At 44.1% G+C, this 17,570-nt stretch overlaps 1 protein-coding gene and 1 long non-coding RNA gene across 2 annotated transcripts; one reads left to right on the forward strand and one right to left on the reverse strand.

The window, feature by feature from the left end:
• Positions 1–745: 745 nt before the first annotated feature.
• LOC123380006 lies at positions 746–8,163 on the forward strand. The gene is made up of 3 exons (XR_006585212.1): positions 746–3,856; positions 5,046–5,093; positions 7,188–8,163. It is a non-coding gene; the product is annotated as an uncharacterized LOC123380006 (long non-coding RNA).
• Positions 8,164–9,946: 1,783 nt separating this feature from the next.
• On the reverse strand, positions 9,947–16,240 carry HTR3C (5-hydroxytryptamine receptor 3C). Its single transcript, XM_003991866.3, has 9 exons — positions 16,174–16,240; positions 14,697–14,863; positions 14,241–14,285; positions 13,662–13,771; positions 13,223–13,392; positions 11,439–11,599; positions 10,707–10,911; positions 10,308–10,523; positions 9,947–10,176 (listed from the first exon to the last, which is right to left on the reverse strand). Exons 1-9 carry the CDS (start codon positions 16,238–16,240, stop codon positions 9,947–9,949), a joined length of 1,371 nt encoding a protein of 456 aa, XP_003991915.2.
• Between the last annotated feature and the right edge of the window lie 1,330 nt (positions 16,241–17,570).

The raw sequence follows: 17,570 nt of genomic DNA on the forward strand, positions 1-17,570 counted from the left end.
GGTTGGTTATGGCTGATACCTGGAGCTAGTTTATGTTAGCATCTACCCTTCTGTTCCCTTACATATATATATATATATATATATATATATATATATATATATATATATATATATTCATATGTATGTATTTTTTCCCTAAATGTATGTACTACAGGCATAGGATAAAACTTTAACCATTCCAGAAAGTATAATATAAAAAACAAGCTTCTCCTTTCTCAATTCACTCCAACTCAGTTCATAGCCCCGTCTCAATCTCCTTTTTAACAGCTTCTTGGTATCTTTCCAGAAAATAAATTAATACGTATTCCAGCATTCATTTTTATTTACACAGGTAAACTCATACTTTGCACATTGTTATGCATGTCGCTTTTTTAAAAAACTTCATTCCTTTTAAACTCTGATTCCTCTTCTCTTCCTGGCGATAAGTTCCCCCTTCTCTAGCTAACAAAGTCTTATTGGCCTTACACTTCCCACTCAAGGGAAATCTTTTTTTTTTTTAATTTATTTTTGAGAGAGAGCGTGAGAGAGCGAGGGGCGGACGGGGGGGGTGGAGAGAGAGAATCCCACTAGGTGCAGAGACAGAGGGAGAGAGAGGGCAGAGCCTGGAGTGGGGCTTGAGCTTATGAACCAAACTGTGAGATCATGACTTGAGCCTAAGGCAGATGCTTAACCGACTGAACCACCCAAGCGCACCGCCCCCCTCCCCCCCTCCCCCCCACCCACACATTCAAGAGAAATCTTAAGCTGGGTGCTGGATACCTTTGGGCCCTGGAGCTTAGTTAGGGGTTCCCAACTGCACCCCCCCTTCTTCCTATATTTTCCATTGATGTCTTTCAAAGTTCTTTGGCAGCTCAAAAAGCCATTTGTCATCAGTATGGGCCCTATTTTGGTTGGATTTGTCTATTCTCTCTGGCACTGCCAATGTCAACAAATGTGCTTTTTGCAAACAAGACCAGAAAAAAAAGGAAAGAAAACAAAACTGGACCTACATACCATCTTTAACCACAGAAATGATGTCAGCAGCTGAAGTTGTGCATCCTGACAAAAAAAGTCCCCATTTAGGATGATTAATGCCTTGAGATCAGGTCCCAGTCTATTTCTTGCCTTTGTTTCCTACGTGGTCCTGTGTGTCAGCTTTCAGTCAGTGGTCTCAAAAGAAAGGTAGGTCCAAAAAATGTAGGTTGTATGGCAAACGTAGGGGAAAAAACCAGCATGGGACCCACTGGAAATATGTTGTTTTTATCTGCCTACAGGGGCACAACTCAGGACAAATGTTCCCTTTAGAAACATCATGGTAGTGTTCTCCTTCGTGTCTCTCCAGCCCATAGGATGGACATCTAACCTGTAGGGCATTTGAGGACTGATTGCTCGCCACTAGACCAGTGCGAGGTTGGGTTATCAGGGTGAAGACTCCTTGTTCCCTACTGGCAGCCTATGGAAAGAATGTAGAACTCACCACATCCAGGATGGCAGACAAAGTGAAGGAGATGTTGACCTGAGTGGGGATGCTGTAGTTGATGACTGGACGGAAGTCCTTCTGGTTAAATATAGTCTGGAAGACAGCAGGGTCCACCTCATGTCAGTCAAAGCCTGAGCAATTGATGGTGAAAATGTTTGACCTTCCTGTAGAGAGCAGAGGCCCCGTGAGGTGGGAATAGGGCTTTCATGTTTCCTAAGCGAGAGGAGTACCAGGGTTGAGGCCTGAGAACCTCTGCAGAGAAAGAAAATGTGGACATGGGTTGAGGCACGTGAGCCCCTCCTTCTGGGCCAAGACTTCTGAAGGCCAACTCCTTCCTGCCAGGCTAGAGAGGATGGGCTGGTCTGGTAGGCAAATGGTGGAAGTTGATGTGGTAAACTGAACCTGGGCTCAGCCCTTTCTTCCTGTGCTTTGCTCCCATATAAAGCCTATTCAAATTCATATGCAAACAGCCTCTGGGGTGGGGGGAGGGGGAGTCCTATTTCTTCTGTAGTCCCAATCCTGAAGTTTTGGCTTTTGTCTGACCATACATTTTTCTTTCTAGCTCTGTTATGATTCATTCTTATAGTCACTGAACAAAATTTCCCTAAAATTTTGTTTCTTAATTTCCTCTTCCCACTTTTACATTTCCCCATGTCCTGGAAGAAAAAGTTTAGAAAGAAGTAAATCATGAGTACATCGTAAGTGTGATGTAAAATATGTGGGAACTTAATGTTGCACTAATGTGAATTTATCAACTACCTACTATGTGCTGTGCTCTGTGCCCTTCTCAAATTCAGTGACTTCCTCAAAGATCTGTGGGAGCCATTTTTGTTATCACCATTTTGAGACTATTTCATCGATCATCTACCATGTGCTTGGTGGAGATGTACAATGAAATGTAAAAGCCCGTTGGCCCCCTTCACCCACATCCCAGCCCCAGATGATTGTGGTTATTCCTGTAACTGCGGCCCAGCAAGTTCTTTCTCGTACCTCATCCATTACTTCCCCATATCAGCTGACTCATAAGGTACATCGCCAAACTAAGGAGAAACTTATCCCAGAGGAAGAAAACATTTCCCTTTCCCCTCCACATCACCTCCTCTGCAATATCTTCCTGAGTGAGATGGGAAAGGAGCTATGTTATTGCCAACAGGACCCATATCACCCTGTTCATAGTTACTATATCTTGGTAGAAAGGAAAAGTTGGACACTATAAAGGGGTGGGATTGGAGAGGTGGTAAATGGAAGGACAAACAGTTTAGTAGATGCCTAGGCAGGCAAATGAAAGGGGGGTTGTGTGTACTGATCAGTGAAATGGGTTTTTCATCTGTTTCCAAGGAAGTCAAAACATAGATGTTACAGAGAAAAGAAATGTTTAACCCAGTTATTTTAGATGCTCCTAGTTCTGGAGAATGAGAGGATTTCTGGATTTTGCCCAGAACAGCATTCCCATCTTGTCCTGTTCTTGCCCCATCTTACCTGGAAGCAGAAGGTTGACAGTGAGGCAGAGGAGGAATGCCCCCCCAGAAGGCCACCCCCCTTCCATCCTCCTTTTCTGGACTCTTCTCTGGGGACTCACCAGGAGCCCCCAAACCCTTGAGCTTAAAGGAGCTCAGACCACACCTTGGTTCCTGGTTTTGAATAGTGTGCATGACAGGTGACCACTCCCTGGTGAGAGGCTGTGGCCAGAGAGGTCACAGCAGAGTGTCCTGCTTTGCCCCTGTGTAAGTATGCCTTCCGGGCCCCAGGCAAGGGGAAGTAAGGCCTAAACCAGGGGAAAAGCACATGTTTAGCAGGATGAGTTTGAAATCTGAGTTCCAAGTACCCTTCAGAAAAAATGGGGGACTTGGGAGATCGGGCAGGTAAGGCCATGGATAAAGGTCTCATCAGGTCCTCCTGGAACTAACTTGTGCCTCAGGGAAAGTGCACGGACTACATAGAAGGGGTGTGGTAGAGACACCTGCTAATCTTGGGAGGCAAGAACATGTAATTATTTTGTTGCATACTTGGAAATGTATTCTTTATCCACTTGTGGACATTTGGGATTATTGTCAATATTGAGCTAAAAATATGGAGAGAGTAAGTTTCTTTCTCTGGGACAGAATCCGGGCTGACAGATGTCTGTCCCCATGGCCAGCACAGCTAGTATGATCTGCATCATCCCTTGTTTGCACTATTGGGGCAGCTTCTTCAGAAGGTTTCCTCTACCTGTTTTACCCCCAGTCTAATCCTCCATTTTGCCATTCTCCTAAAACAGACCTCTCCTACTCGTGCTTCCTTACCCTAATGTCTCTAAAGGCCTACAGCTCTGGGGCCATGTAGGAATGTGTGAGTAAAAAATCATTTGATGAACTTTTTGAAAATATCTGCACTCCCACCCATCCACCCCTATGGAAGGTATGTGTATATTTATAAATTTTTTTTAATGTTTATTTATTTTTGAGAGAGAGAGAGAGCGAGAGTGTGTGCACAAGTGGGGGAGGGGCAGAGAGAAAGGGAGAGACAGAATCCAAAGCAGGCTCCAGGCGCTGAGCTGTTCAGCAGAGAGTCCCATGCGGGCCTCAAACCCACAAACCATGAGATCATGAACTGAGCGGAGGTTGAAGCTTAATCGCCTGAGCCACCCAGGTGCCCCAGAGAATGTGTATATTTAAAAGCTCCCCAGATGGTTCTGATTCACACTCACTTCACTGAAAACCTTTGGGCTGGGCTGTGTTACCATACTACAAACAGGATACTGATATCAATATAGTCAAGATATGGAACTTTAACACCAGGATCCTTATGTTGTCCTTTTTTTTTTTTTTTTAAGTTTTATTTATTTATTTTGAGAGAGAGAGAGAGGCAGAGAGAGAGGATCCCAAGCAGGCTCCATTCTGTCAGGGCTGAACCCCACGATGTGGGGCTCAATCTCACGAATTGTAAGATCATGACTTGAGCTGAAATCAAGAGTCAGACACTTAACCGACTGGCCACCCAGGCTTCCCCTTATGTTGTCCTTTTATAGCCACAACCACCTTCCTCCCTCCCTATGTCCCCCTACCCTGCTAACTGGCAACCATGAATTTGTTCTCCATTTCTATAATTTTGTCATTTCAAGAATTTTATAGACATCAAATCGCACAGTATAAATCTTTTGGGACTGGCTTTTTTTCACTCAATGTAATTCTCTGGAGATCCGCCCAGATTGTAATGGGTATCATTATGCACTCCTCTTTACTTCCCACTGGTATTCTATGGTAGGAATGTCCCACGGTTTGTTCAACCACTCACTTGTTGAAGGACTTTGAGTTTTAAGGGAAAACACTTATTTCTACTTTACTCATAACACTTCTGACACCAAATTGTCGGCTTTTTCCTCACACCGAGTAATTCTGACATTAACTGCCCAGAGTTAGTGCACACCCCTTGGATTGAGGGCTCATTCCCACAAGACTGACCCCCACTTCAGGTGCCAATCGCAAGTCAGGGCCTCCTGTACTTCTGACCGACAATAAATTGGGGATTCCCATAGCCCCCTCCTCAGATTCAATAATTTGCTATAACAGCTCACAGAACTCATGGAAACATTTACTTCTCTTTACAGTCTGAAAAGGATGCAATAAAGGATACAGATGAACAGCCAGAGGAAAAGGTACACAGGGTGAGATCTGGAAGGGTCGTAAGGGCAGGAGATTCTGTCCCTGTGGAATTCCAGCATGTAGATGTGTCACCAATCTGGAAGCTCTCCAAACCCCATAGTTTAAGGATTTTTTAGGGAGGCTTCATCATGTAGGCATGATCAATTTAACTCAATCTCCAGTCCCTTTCCCCTCCCTAAAGGATGGGAATTAGGGCTGAGAGTTCCAAGCTTCTAATCATGGCTGGGTCTTCCTGATGACCAGTCCCCATCCTGAAGCTACCCAGGAGGCCACCAAGAGTCACCTTATTAGAGAGATGCTCCTGTTATTTAGAAAATTGCAAGGGATTTATAAACTCTGTGTCAGGAACTGGGAGCAGAGACCAAATACCTATTTCTTCACAGAATTGTTTACAATTATTTGTCTATTACATATAAAGCTGTTATAAACATTTGTCTACAGGTTTTTGTGTGAACATAAGTCTTGTGGAATAAATACTCAGAAGTACAATTGCTAGACTGTAAGGTATTTGCATGTATAGTTTATAAAGAAATTGCAATACTCATTTTCAGAGTGGCAGAAGCATTTTACATTCCTGCCCACAACATATGAGCAATCCAGTTTCTCTGCATTTTTAAGGATTTAAAACTTTGGATAAGGAAGGATTTCTTAAAATAAGACCCTAAAATCACAAACACAAAGGAAAAGTGATAAATTCAGCAATTTAAAAAATCTTAAACTTATTTTCAATAAAGGGCACTAAATGTGAAAAGTCAAATCATAAACTGGGAAAATATCTTTGCAACACATATATAACTGAAAAAAATAGTAGAAAATATACAAAACATACCTATAAATGCATAACAGTGACAAAAAAAACCCTATCAGAAAAATCGACTAAAGACATAAATTGACACTTTATAGAAGAGGAAACACAAACAGCCAACAAACAATGAGAAGAAGATATTCACATAAATACAGGGAACAAACTGCTGGTTGCCAAAGGGGGTAGGCATGGGGGAATGGGCAAAATGGGTGATGGGGAGTGGAAGGCACAGCCTTCAGGGTGGAATGACTAAGTCACAGGGATGAAAGGCACAGCGTAGGGAATACAGTATTTCAACAGTGTTGTCTGGTTCCAGATGGTAGCTACACTAGTGGTGAGCGTAGCATAATGTGTAGAGGTGTCAAATCACTATGTGGCACACCTGAAACTGGTGTGACCGTGTGTGTCAGCTATGCTTGAGTTAAAACACAAATAAGGGGCACCTGGGTGGCTCAGGCAGTTGAGCATTCGACTTCGGCTCAGGTCACGATCTCAAGGTCCGTGGGTTCGAGCCCCGCGTCAGGCTCTGGGCTGACAGCTCGGAGCCCGGAACCTGCTTCGGATTCTGTGTCTCCCTCTCTCTCTGCCCCTCCCTTGCTTGAGCTCTGGCTCTCTCTGTCTCTCAAAAATAAATAAACATTAAAAAAAAAAAAAGAAAGAAGAAGATAAACACTGAGATGTGAGAAGTTTGTGAGGATACCCCTAGATACTGCTAATGAAAGGAGAGAGTGGGAAGCTAGTAGAAATGACAATCTGAGAAGTTAGAAGAATAATCAAACATTGGAGGTGAGTAGTAATCTAGGGCCAATGGTCTGTTTTTTACACACAGTTCATACATTTCCAATGCATACTCTTTTTTTTTTTTTAATGTTTATTTATTTTTGAGACAGAGAGAGACAGAGCATGAACGGGGCAGGGTCAGAGAGAGAGGGAGACACAGAATCTGAAACAGGCTCCAGGCTCTGAGCTGTCAGCACAGAGCCCGACGCGGGGCTTGAACTCACGGACAGCGAGATCATGACCTGAGCCAAAGTCGGAAGCTCAACCGACAAGCCCCTCAGGCGCCCCATCCAATGCATACTCTTAACAGAGGTTTACAATAGAAACTGGAGGAAAATGAAATAAAGGTATTATCACAAAGGCTGCTGTTTGTATATATCTTAAGTGGGAGAAAGGATGTCAGAAACCAGAAGCACCCCGTCTGAAATTGTGAAATACTCCTAACGTTCCTGATGACATGTCTAGGCTAGTACTGGCTTAAAATATTTTGCTTCATTTTTAGGTCGTGTTTTAGACCACAAGCCTCGCCTCAACTCTAACATACAAACAGGATGTTCTTTTGCAAAGGATATTGTCAATCATAATGGTCTTGGCACTGAAAACTAAAGTCACATTTCTGTGAGGTGGAAGAACATTGCAAAATGACATCTAAAGAAATACAATGTGGATATGGGAAAGGAAAAAGAAATGACGCAAAACTCATCTTAAGAAATTGGAAATTCCTCAAAGATGTGGCAGACACTCTCCATTTTACATTATTGACAAAAGTCAAGGACAGTTTCTGAGTGAGAAATATGTTCAAAGTAATGGAAAGAAGGAAGCACAAGAGAATCTGCCACCAGAAATGTCTCTGCCGGTGCCTCTAATTAATGTCTCTAAGAACCCAAAGATAGCTGATGCCTAACAATGGGTAGCTTATTTCCCACGTTAGATATGGAAAAATAAAATATACCAGGATGGGATAAAGAGATTACACCTAGAGGTAGTAAAATACTAATTCTTGGTTGGCTGGCATTCACTCATTCCTTTAATTATTCAGCAAGTCTATGTTAAGCACCTGTGATATGTCAGGCATAATGCCTGATACTGAGTTAAAAAAATGAATGAGACACTGTACCTGACTTTCACAAAGACACATTCTCTTAGGGGAGGCAGAAATGTAAATAAATCTCTGAAATGTCTTCACCTAATTGGAATATAATTCAGAAATATGTCTTTGGTATTCTTTTGCCTCCATCTTCAATTTCTGTCTCTCCTCAGAGCCAGCTGTTAGAATCTTCCCCAGGATCATATCTGCCTATGAAGGTGTGAAGTACTATTAGTAAGGGGCACTTAAGAAAATAGGGGCTTGGAGTGCCTGGTGTCTCAGTCGGCTAAGTGTCTGACTTCGGGTCAGGTCATGATCTCACAGTTAGTGGGTTTAAGCCCCGTGTCCGGCTCTGCACCGACAGCTCAGAGTCTGGAGCCTGCTTCGGACTCTGTGTCCCTCTCTTTCTCCCCGCCCCGCCCCCCGCTCATGCTCTGTCTCTGTCTCTCTTAAAAATAAGTAAACATTGGCGCCTGGGTGGCTCAGTCGGTTAAGCGTCCGACTTCAGCTCAGGTCACAATCTCAGGTTCGGTGGGTTCGAGCCCTGCGTCGGGCTCTGGGCTGATGGCTCAGAGCCTGGAGCCTGCTTCCGGTTCTGTGTCTCCCTCTCTCTCTGCCCCTCCCCCGTTCATGCTCTGTCTCTGTCTCAAAATAAATAAACGTTAAAAAAAATTAAAAAAAAATAAGTAAACATTAAATTTTTTTTTTAAAAATTGGGGCTTTTTTGGATAGTAGAAATAATATGTGCTCATTGAAAACAATTAAGAAAACACAGATGAAAGGGTACCTGGGTAACTCAGTCAGTTAAGCGTCTGACTTTGGCTCAGGCCATGATCTCTCAGTTTGTGAGTTTGAGCCCCACATTGGACTTCGCACTGACAGCGTGGAGCCTGCTTGGGATTCTCTCTCTCCCCACCCCCATCATTTCCCCTCCTCCACTCGTTCATGTGAGTGCATGCACACACTCTCTCTTTCAAAATAAATAAACTTAAAAGGAAACACAAATGAAGATATAAAAGAAAATAGTAAACACTTCTAATTCCCTAATCCAAGACAAAGTTTGCTTATGATGTTTTGGTCTCTAGCCATCCATACCTTTTTCTCTGCCCTTCTCTCCAGCCCTCCTTTTTTTTTTTTTTTTTTTTAACATAAATTATGTGTAATAACTTGTTTTTCCCACTTTATATATCATGGTCCTGTTTCTATGGTATGAGCGTAGATCTACCTTCTTACTTTAAATGGCTACAAAGCAACTAATTATGTGGCTATAGGATAATTGAACCACCCCCTTGGGGTTTTTTTGTTTTGTTTTGTTTTGTTTTGAGAGAGAGAGAGAGAGAGAGAGAGAGAGAGAGAGAGGCAGAAGGAAGCTTTAATCAGTCTCCATACCCCACAGCTCTATTCCACGAACTGTGAGTTCATGACCTGAGCAAAAATGAAGAGTCAGACACTTAACCAACTAGCTACCCAGGCGCTCCTAATCTGAACCCTTAGTCTGTCCAGCCCTCCTCCAAACATATATTTTCAGAAGGCCCTCTCTGATTTTGTGAATTCAGAGGGGGGAAAAAGGACACAATATATAATTTATTTCAAAGAGCAATTTCAGGAATGAGAGAGAAGGCAAGTGAAGTGAAAGTAGTTGATACAAGAAACATTTTCCTGTTGTAAATATTTTATAGTAACTTTTTACAAATGAGACTTGACCTTTTCTTTCTTTTAAAATTCTGAAAGTGTCTTCAAATCAACTCAGATTACAGCTGTTTAAGTGAACTATCAAGTCCTCTGCAAGAGGACTCTACGTTCCAGTGTTTGTGGACCTATTACAAATGTACTGAGGAGCCAGTGCTTCCTGAAAAGTTGCGTTTGGGGGACAATCAATCAAGGAGAGACTCTGCTGACCCTCAGCTCCATTGATAAGAGAGTCAGAAGTTATGTGTGGCTAAGGAACTCTTAAAGTGTGTAGGAATGACATACGAGAAATCAGGAAATTGTTTGGGGCTATTCTGAACCTGCTTGGTACAGTTGTGTTGGAGTTTGGGGAGTATAGATGGGGACATGGTAGTCACTGGGGTTAAGTGGCTAAGATCAGGAATGGGGCCCAGGACTGGCTGGCTCTAAGACCAAGAGAAACTCCAGGCTGTGGTTTGCAGGGACAAGTGGAAATGCATGCCTGCCTAGGTGTTCCAGAGGACGATGACTGTGATGATGGAGGTGGCCATGAAGAGCAGGTAGAGGCGGAAGAGCAGGGTGTCCATCATGTGGCTGAACTGCACCCACAGGTCGACCAAGTGCTGCTTCTGAGCCTCATCTTCCTGTTGAGCCTTTGTTGACCCAGGACACCCATTTAACCCTGTCCCTCTGGCACCTGGCACCTTCTCCACTAACTCCACGGGCTTCTTCATACCTACAGAGAGACAGAGACCCAGCCATGGGCCATGGAGTTCACCTGGGGAGCAAGGGAGACAGGGAGGAAAGAAAGAGTAAAAGAGTGGAGGTGTGGGAAGAGAAAGTGTAGGCGGTGCTGACTCCCCTTACCGTGCAGGTGGGTGAGGGTGAGGCCGAGGCCCTTATTTCCCTTCCCAGGTGCAGTGGTGCAGCACTTCCTTGGGCTTGCACAGTTGAGGAGCAGAGAGTGGAGCCACCAAGGCATAGGTGGGGGCTGTGTGGTAGCCATGTGCGACAGGTGGATGATGAAGATGGTTTCTAGCAGGCTGATCACCATCAGGGACAGGCACAGGGCAAAGTAGACACCTTAGGACAAAGCAAATTCTAAGTAAACTAGGGCAGATTCTTTTCTACACTTGTCTTAATCCTCTCCAAATCCAATCTTTCCTCAGAACCCCTTCCCTCCTTAAGTGGAGAGGCAGCGGTTCTCCTGTTTCCCTCCCTGTGCCCTGCTGCCTTTGCTTCCCTGGAAAGTGGGAGGGACCATACTGATGAGAGGGGTGCCAGTTGCAGGGAGTAAGTCATTCATCATGAGCAGGAAGACGTTGTAGCCCAGCAGAAGTGTTATCTTGAATGGGGCACGAGTCTCACTTTCTGCCGGCAGGTAGAAGCTGAGGGCATCAATGGCAACCAGAAAGCCACTGGGCACCAGAAGGTTTATGATGTAGAGGCTGGGCCTGCGCCTGATGGCCACCTGCGGGGAGGATTTGTTGGAGAATGTGGCAAATAAACTGATGTCAGAGAGCTCGACTTGTATATTTGACTATCTAATCCTTGCTGATGTGTTGAGGCTGGCTGTGGGAGGATCACTTTAGGTACCACATGCATTTAATTGTGCCCTCTACAGAAGTACCCACTTTGTTGTCTAATTTTCACTTGTAAATATGTCCAACCTGCTGGGAATACAATTGTAGACATCTAGGGACAAGTAGGGCCCTTTGGACCATCACAGAGGTGGCTGCTCCATTCTGAGCAGTAGAGCTTGTTACAGCCAAGCCCAGCCTCCTCTCTGCAGGGTGGGGAGGGGAAAGAGGTGATGGGAAGAGGCGGGGGGGGGGGGCCCTGGGGATCATTCTTCAGGGCAGTTAGGATAGAGGGTGGAGTGGGGAATAGGTGCTTAACCCCCCAGAAATTCTTTTTTACATTCTAAAGTGCCTTAGATTAAGAGGAAAATCAAAGAGCAACCGGGATCAGAAGTCAAACAGGGGCCCCTGGACTTACATAGAACATGATCTGGTCATATAGGTTGCTGCCCACCAACATCTTTGCGGTGGCTTTGTTGATGCCCAGGAGCTCCCACTCTCCCTGGGTCTGGATGAGGTTGCGAGATGTATCTGTTATCTCCCACACTTCCTTGTCCATGCCCAGTAGCATGCTGTCCACTGCAAGGCAGGCCAAAGGCAGTTTGGTCCAGAAGTTCTCCCAGCTTCCTGCCCCCAGACTCAATTCCTCCCCTGTTGAGCTTCTTCAACAAATTTTCCTCTCTGTTCCTTTAAGGTCAGGCATCCAAGTTTTCTCAAAAATGGATTACAGGACCACAGTTCATGGGTGTGCAGGCTGCAGCATTGATTTTTTTTTTTTTCTTTTTGGTTGAAAACAAGAATGAGTCAAAGTTGTTATGGGAATGTTGGATATGACTCAAACATGAGTCAAGAACTTCTGCAATCATTCCTATTTTCCTTCTCCATTCCCCAGTTTTATGATGTTGTTTTGGTGGAATCAAACATGAACAGCTCAACCTTTTTATAATTACATGCATGCCCATTATAATGATTAATTTGTCTAAATCTGCCACATGACACCTGGTGGCATTCAATGTGTTTACTGGTAAAGTGTGTTAGCTATTAAAATTAAAAGGTTTTAGCTACGGGTGCCTGGGTGGCTCAGTTGGTTAGGGTCTGACCCTTGATTTCGGCTCAGGTCATGATCTCCCCCCTCGTCAGGCTCTGCACTGACAGTGTGGAGCCTGCTTAAGACTCTCTCTCCCTCTCTCTGCCCTTCCCCCACTTGTGTGTGCTCTTGCTCTCTCTCTCACTCAAAGTAAAGAAATAAACATTTTTAAAAAATAAAAAAATAAAAAGTTTCAGCTAAAAATTGTGGAGATGCAGTAGCTCAGGGTCAGATGAACCTCATTTGGCACAAGGGCCATCCAAGATATCAAGCAGTAATTATTTTTTTTTTATTTTTAGTTTTTAATGTTTATTTATTTTGAGAGACAGGGAGAGAGGCAGAGCGTGTGCGGGGGAGGGGCAGAGAGAGAGGGAGACACAGAATCCTAAGCAGGCTCCAGCCTCCAAGCTGTCAGCACAGAGCCTGATGCAGGGCTTGAACCGATGAACCATGAGATCATGAACTGAGCTGAATTTGGATGCTTAACCGAGCTACCCAGGCACCCCTTAAGTTTATTATTATTATTTTTTAGTAAGCTCTACACCCAACATGGGGCTTGAACTCACAATTTGGAGATCAAGAGTTGCATGCTCTTCTGACTCAGCCAGCGAGGCACCCCTGTAGTTCTTTTTTATAAACTTCATTGAGGAATTAAAGCAGTAATTCTTTTTTTTTTAATTTTTTGAATGTTTATTTGTTTTTAAGAGAGACACAGAGTCGAGTGGGGGAGGGACAGAGAGAGGGAGACACAGAATCTGAAGCAGGTTGTCAACACAGAGCCCGATATGGGGCTTGAACTCATGAACCATGAGGTCATGACTTGAGCCAAAGTCAGACACTTAGCTGACTGAACCACCAGGCACCTCTAAAGCAGTAATTCTTAATCCTGTCTGCACATTAACATCAGTTGATGACATATAAGAACTAACAGTACCTGCGCCCCACCTGGAACAATTGGAATCTCTGGAGTGATGCATAGTCATTGGTATTTTTAAAAAGGTTTAGTGGGTGGCCACAGTTGAGAAACACTGATCTAAAACCTTCTCTAATCATACCTATACCACTTAAATATCTTCCCCAAATCTTGAATAACTACCAACACATGTCTTGCTCACCTGTATAGAGGAAGGAGCTGAAGGTGAAGGTGCAGTTCTGTTGGTCGAAAGGGAAGTAGAAGATGTCTAGATTACAGATGCTGGTCACCCGCACTGGCCGGTCGTAGGTCATTTGACCTTCACTGCTGACGAATACAGTGAGACCTGGAGGTGCTCGATCCACATCCATGCTGCTTGTGAGAGGGAGGGAGAGGGTGCTGTGGTGCCTTCATTAGTTTCGTTTCCCTTCCCAAGTCTTCCTCTCCTATGCTCTCCAGTTGGGTTCTTTCTCTACTGTCACTCTGTCTTGTCTCTCGTACTCCTCATAGTGTTTTGTGGGAGTCAATTAATTGACACGGTGCCCTGTCTGACTCTTCTGATGTCCCTGTGCCTTGCACTGCCCCTAGGCTGTTTTTTGCAGATGGGCTTCCTACTGGCTTTCCCCAGCCCAGATACGCACGATTCCACAATGAAGATGTCTGGGAGCCACAGGTTTTCAGCTGATACAGTGAGTTTATTGATGCTGGCACACTCTTCTGGGTTCCAGCTGATGAAGGCATTGTCCCACATCTGTAGCCAGGGCAGTGAGCCAGGAAACAGGTGAGCAATGGCGGAGCTTATGCAATCAGCCTCTTCTGCCCCTCCTGTTCTTCCTTGAGCTCTGATCCTCTTTCTCCCACTTGTGTCCCTAATGACCACAGCCTGTATCCCCCCTCTTCATATAGCCAAGTGTCACTGGTAAAGTCCCCTTTAGTGGCCTTTTTTCCACTTAAATATAGTATAAAATTCCTTGGTCCCAGGAGCACACCAATATATTGGCCTGTAACCATTTGGCCATTTTCTTGCGTCACCATCTCCACCTTCATAAGCTACCCAGAGAGATTTGTGTCCCCAAGGCCAGTCCAGTTCTAGATGGAGTTATTTGGTCACAGAAAGATTTATACATTGAGTAGAGGTTTGGACTAGGAAACCTTTGAGTCACTCCTCAAATTTACACTTATAAATGGAACTGGGAGGGAGATAGTTGAGGCTGCCTTACCAAATTCATCCACAGGAATGACGTCAGAAGCTGGAGCTGTGCATTCTGGTAAAGAAATTCCCATCCAGGGTTGTTAGTACAAAAAGACTTGACCTATGCCCACCTCATATTCGTATATTTAATAATTTATTGGGCCAGGCATAGTTCTAGATGCTGGACTGTCTTTTCCTTACTTGTCTCCCCTCATAGCTAGGGACAATTCAGTTTTAATTGACAGACCACTCTTTTTTTTCTGGAGCATTCTAGAAAGGACAGGGCTCAAGAACAAATCCTGAAAAAATATTACTGTAGCATTATTCTTTATGTCTCCCCATCCCATAGGAAAATCCTCTAATTTGTACAGAATCCATTCAGAGGACTGAATGTTCACCACTGGGCAAGTACAATGTTGGGTTGACAGGGCAGAGAATCCTTGTTCCTTATTAGAATCTATGGAAAGTGGGGACCATGTCTCACCACTTCCAGGATGGCAGACAGGGTGAAGGAGATGTTGACACAAGTGGGGATGCTGTCGTTGATGACTGGACGGAAGGCCTTTCTGTCAAACACTGCTTGGAAGGCAGCAGGATCCACCCCATGCTGGTCAAAGCCTGAGCAATTGATGGTGAAAGTGTCACCTTTTCCTGTAGTGAGCAGAGACCCTATAAGAGAGAGCCTCTATTGCCAGGGCTGAAGTCTCTCTGCAGAGAGAAAACAGGTGACATACTGGGAGGAATGGTGAGCCCTCCTCCCTGGGCCAAGTTTTCCCAAGGCCAAAGCCCTTCCTGCCAGGCCAGAGAGGATGGGCTGGTCAAGTAGGCAAATGGTGGAAGTTGGTGTGGTAAGCTGAGTCAGGGCTCTATTCTCATTCCTATTGTTTCATCCTCATGCAAAATCTGCCCAAATCTATATGCAAACTTGGTCTCACTTCAACAAGTCCTCAAATGTATGTCACAGGCTTCTTGGGTCTACCTAGTAGCACCTCTCAGCACTGTCCTAACACTTGTCATCTGGGTCACATAGAAATCTGCTATAATGTATTTTCCTCATTCTCAGGGACTTCTGTTTACTGAAGACAAGAACTGATTTGTCAAAAAAAATAAGGGAAGTAAACAAATGTACTTCCTAGGTAGATATGGATAACATGTAGTAGGTATTCTGAATGGGTATGTACCTTGGTGCTATGCATTTATTTTTCCTTCTCAGATTTAGTGACCTCAGATATCTTGGGTTTTATTTCCAGCATTGGGATAACTAGGCAATATCACTGAGCTTGTACCATATGCCAATAGTATAGTGAGGCCTGTGTGGGTGTTGTGTTTTGGCCATGACCAGGGAGCCATCTTGGTAGTACCTGAGCAGAATCTTAGCCCCATTTCCAGCTTTGTGTGATCTTTTGCTCTGCTTGCTCTTCTACAACTCCATCTCTTTTCATAATATTTAAGGTATATATCCAGGCTAGGAACAAATATTCCCTCATGGAAGCAAATTATCTACTCCTACCTCAGATTGATTCCTACCTTCCCTCAGTGTTTTACCTACTCCTTGATGACATGTTTAAAATCAGTGGCTACCCTTCTCACAGATACAATGTCAAGGGAAGAAGACAGGAAGAGTGGGATGAGGGTGTAGGGGGAGGGGCATCGGAAGTGGGTGAAAAGGTGTAATTGGAAGGTGGTGAAGTGGGACAGTTTGGCAGATCCCTATGCAGACAGGAATAGAGAAGTCAGTGTATACTGATCAGCAAAATGTCTTCCTATCTGATATACCCAAACACACGCACACACACACACACACACACACACACACACACACACAAATACACACACTCAAGACACAGATATTAGGGAAGAAATATTTAACATGTTAATTCTGAATGTCCTCCAAGTGCTGCAGAGAAGTTTCTAGATGTCCTTCAGAACCACTCTGGTCTTCTCTTGTTGTCCCATCTTACCTGGAAGCAGAAGGTTGACAGTGAGGTAGAGGAGGAATCCCCCCCCAGCAGGCCACCCCCCTTCCATTCTCTTCTTCTGGACTCTTCTCTGGGGACTCACCAGGAGCCCCCAAACCCTTGAGCTTAAAGGAGCTCAGACCACACCTTGGTTCCTGGTTTTGAATAATGTGTATGGCAGGTGACCACTCCCTGGTGAGAGGCTGTGGCCAGAGAGGTCACAGCAGAGTGTCCTGTTTTGCCCTTGTGCAGGTATGCCTTCCGGGCTCCAGGCAGGGGGGAAGGTAAGCCAAGACTAAGGGCAAAGCACCTGTTTGACAGGTCTGTGCTGAGATCAATAACAAAATAACTTGCCTTAATGAGAGGGTGTGGGCTGGGGAAGTAAGAATTAAATTCTTTTAAGGCCAGGGAATTTGCAGATTTGGAAAGGTGACAATATATAGTGATTTGGTTATGTATTCATTAGAGGTAACTGCAAGCATCAAATTATAAAGCTCTGTTCATGCCCTCATCATCTGTGGTCTATATTTTTCCAACAGCCCCTAACCAGATTTCCTCCTTTCAATCTCTCTGCCTTTCTGATTCATTTTACCTAAACCAAGTTTTCTATACATTTTTTACTTTGTGCATTGATTTCATGATAATAGAAGTTATAAAATTAAGGTAGCATAACCCTTTTTAATGTCTTCGTGTTGTCAGTAGTGTTATACATTATCATAAACTAGTAATCTCTGATAACATCAATATTAATGGCATGTATCAATATTATGTCTTATGTGACATCTCTATAGAAAACACAATTGGACCGAATGAATAAATTGGAGCATTGTTATATTAAGTATCTTAGTTACATTTCCAGAAAGACTTGGAAATTTTTTTTTCTTGCAGAAAGGGGAAAGGATCAGACCTAGAGTACAAAAGAAACTTTGTTTAGATGGAAGATCATGACAGCCCTAAATAGAAAGTGCTGAGGAAGACAGGAATGACCAAAGGGCCCAAAGTAGGAAAGCACAGGAGAGAGATATTTTCTGTCTAAGGTTTGAAATATCTGCAGTGCTTCAGCCCCACTAGCTCTGTAAGGCATTTCTTCCCTGTTTTAGAAACTTGGCCAGAGGATTGGGTCATGATGCCATGTAGGACCAAAGTATTACTGTGTCTATAGACACACCTGTGGGGCACTGGGCTCCTGGAATGGCTAAGAGTGAAGGTCTTTCAAGTACACCTTAGTTCCACACGTAGGCTGGGCTACCAGACCTTGGGTTTAGGAAATGAGGGTTAACTTTAAGCCTTAATGAAAGACAGCTGATGACAATTGTGCACCTTGCTTTTATCAAGGTTGGCTAAAAAACTGGACCTAAATATATAGGTTGACTTAAAAGTAGGTTTGGCTTCTAGGAAGT

The sequence above is a fragment of the Felis catus genome, chromosome C2 (assembly GCF_018350175.1).
Source record: "Felis catus isolate Fca126 chromosome C2, F.catus_Fca126_mat1.0, whole genome shotgun sequence".
NCBI lineage: Eukaryota > Metazoa > Chordata > Mammalia > Carnivora > Felidae > Felis > Felis catus.

Coding starts and splice junctions, on each gene's coding strand:
- HTR3C (XM_003991866.3), bottom strand. CDS start 16,240: ATGGAAGGGGGGTGGCCTGCTGGGGGGGGATTCCTCCTCTACCTCACT. Junction 14,286..14,696: donor TGTCTGCCATCCTGGAAGTG/GTGAGACATGGT, acceptor TTTCTTTACCAG/AATGCACAGCTCCAGCTTCT. Junction 10,177..10,307: donor CACCCTCACCCACCTGCACG/GTAAGGGGAGTC, acceptor GTCTCTCTGTAG/GTATGAAGAAGCCCGTGGAG.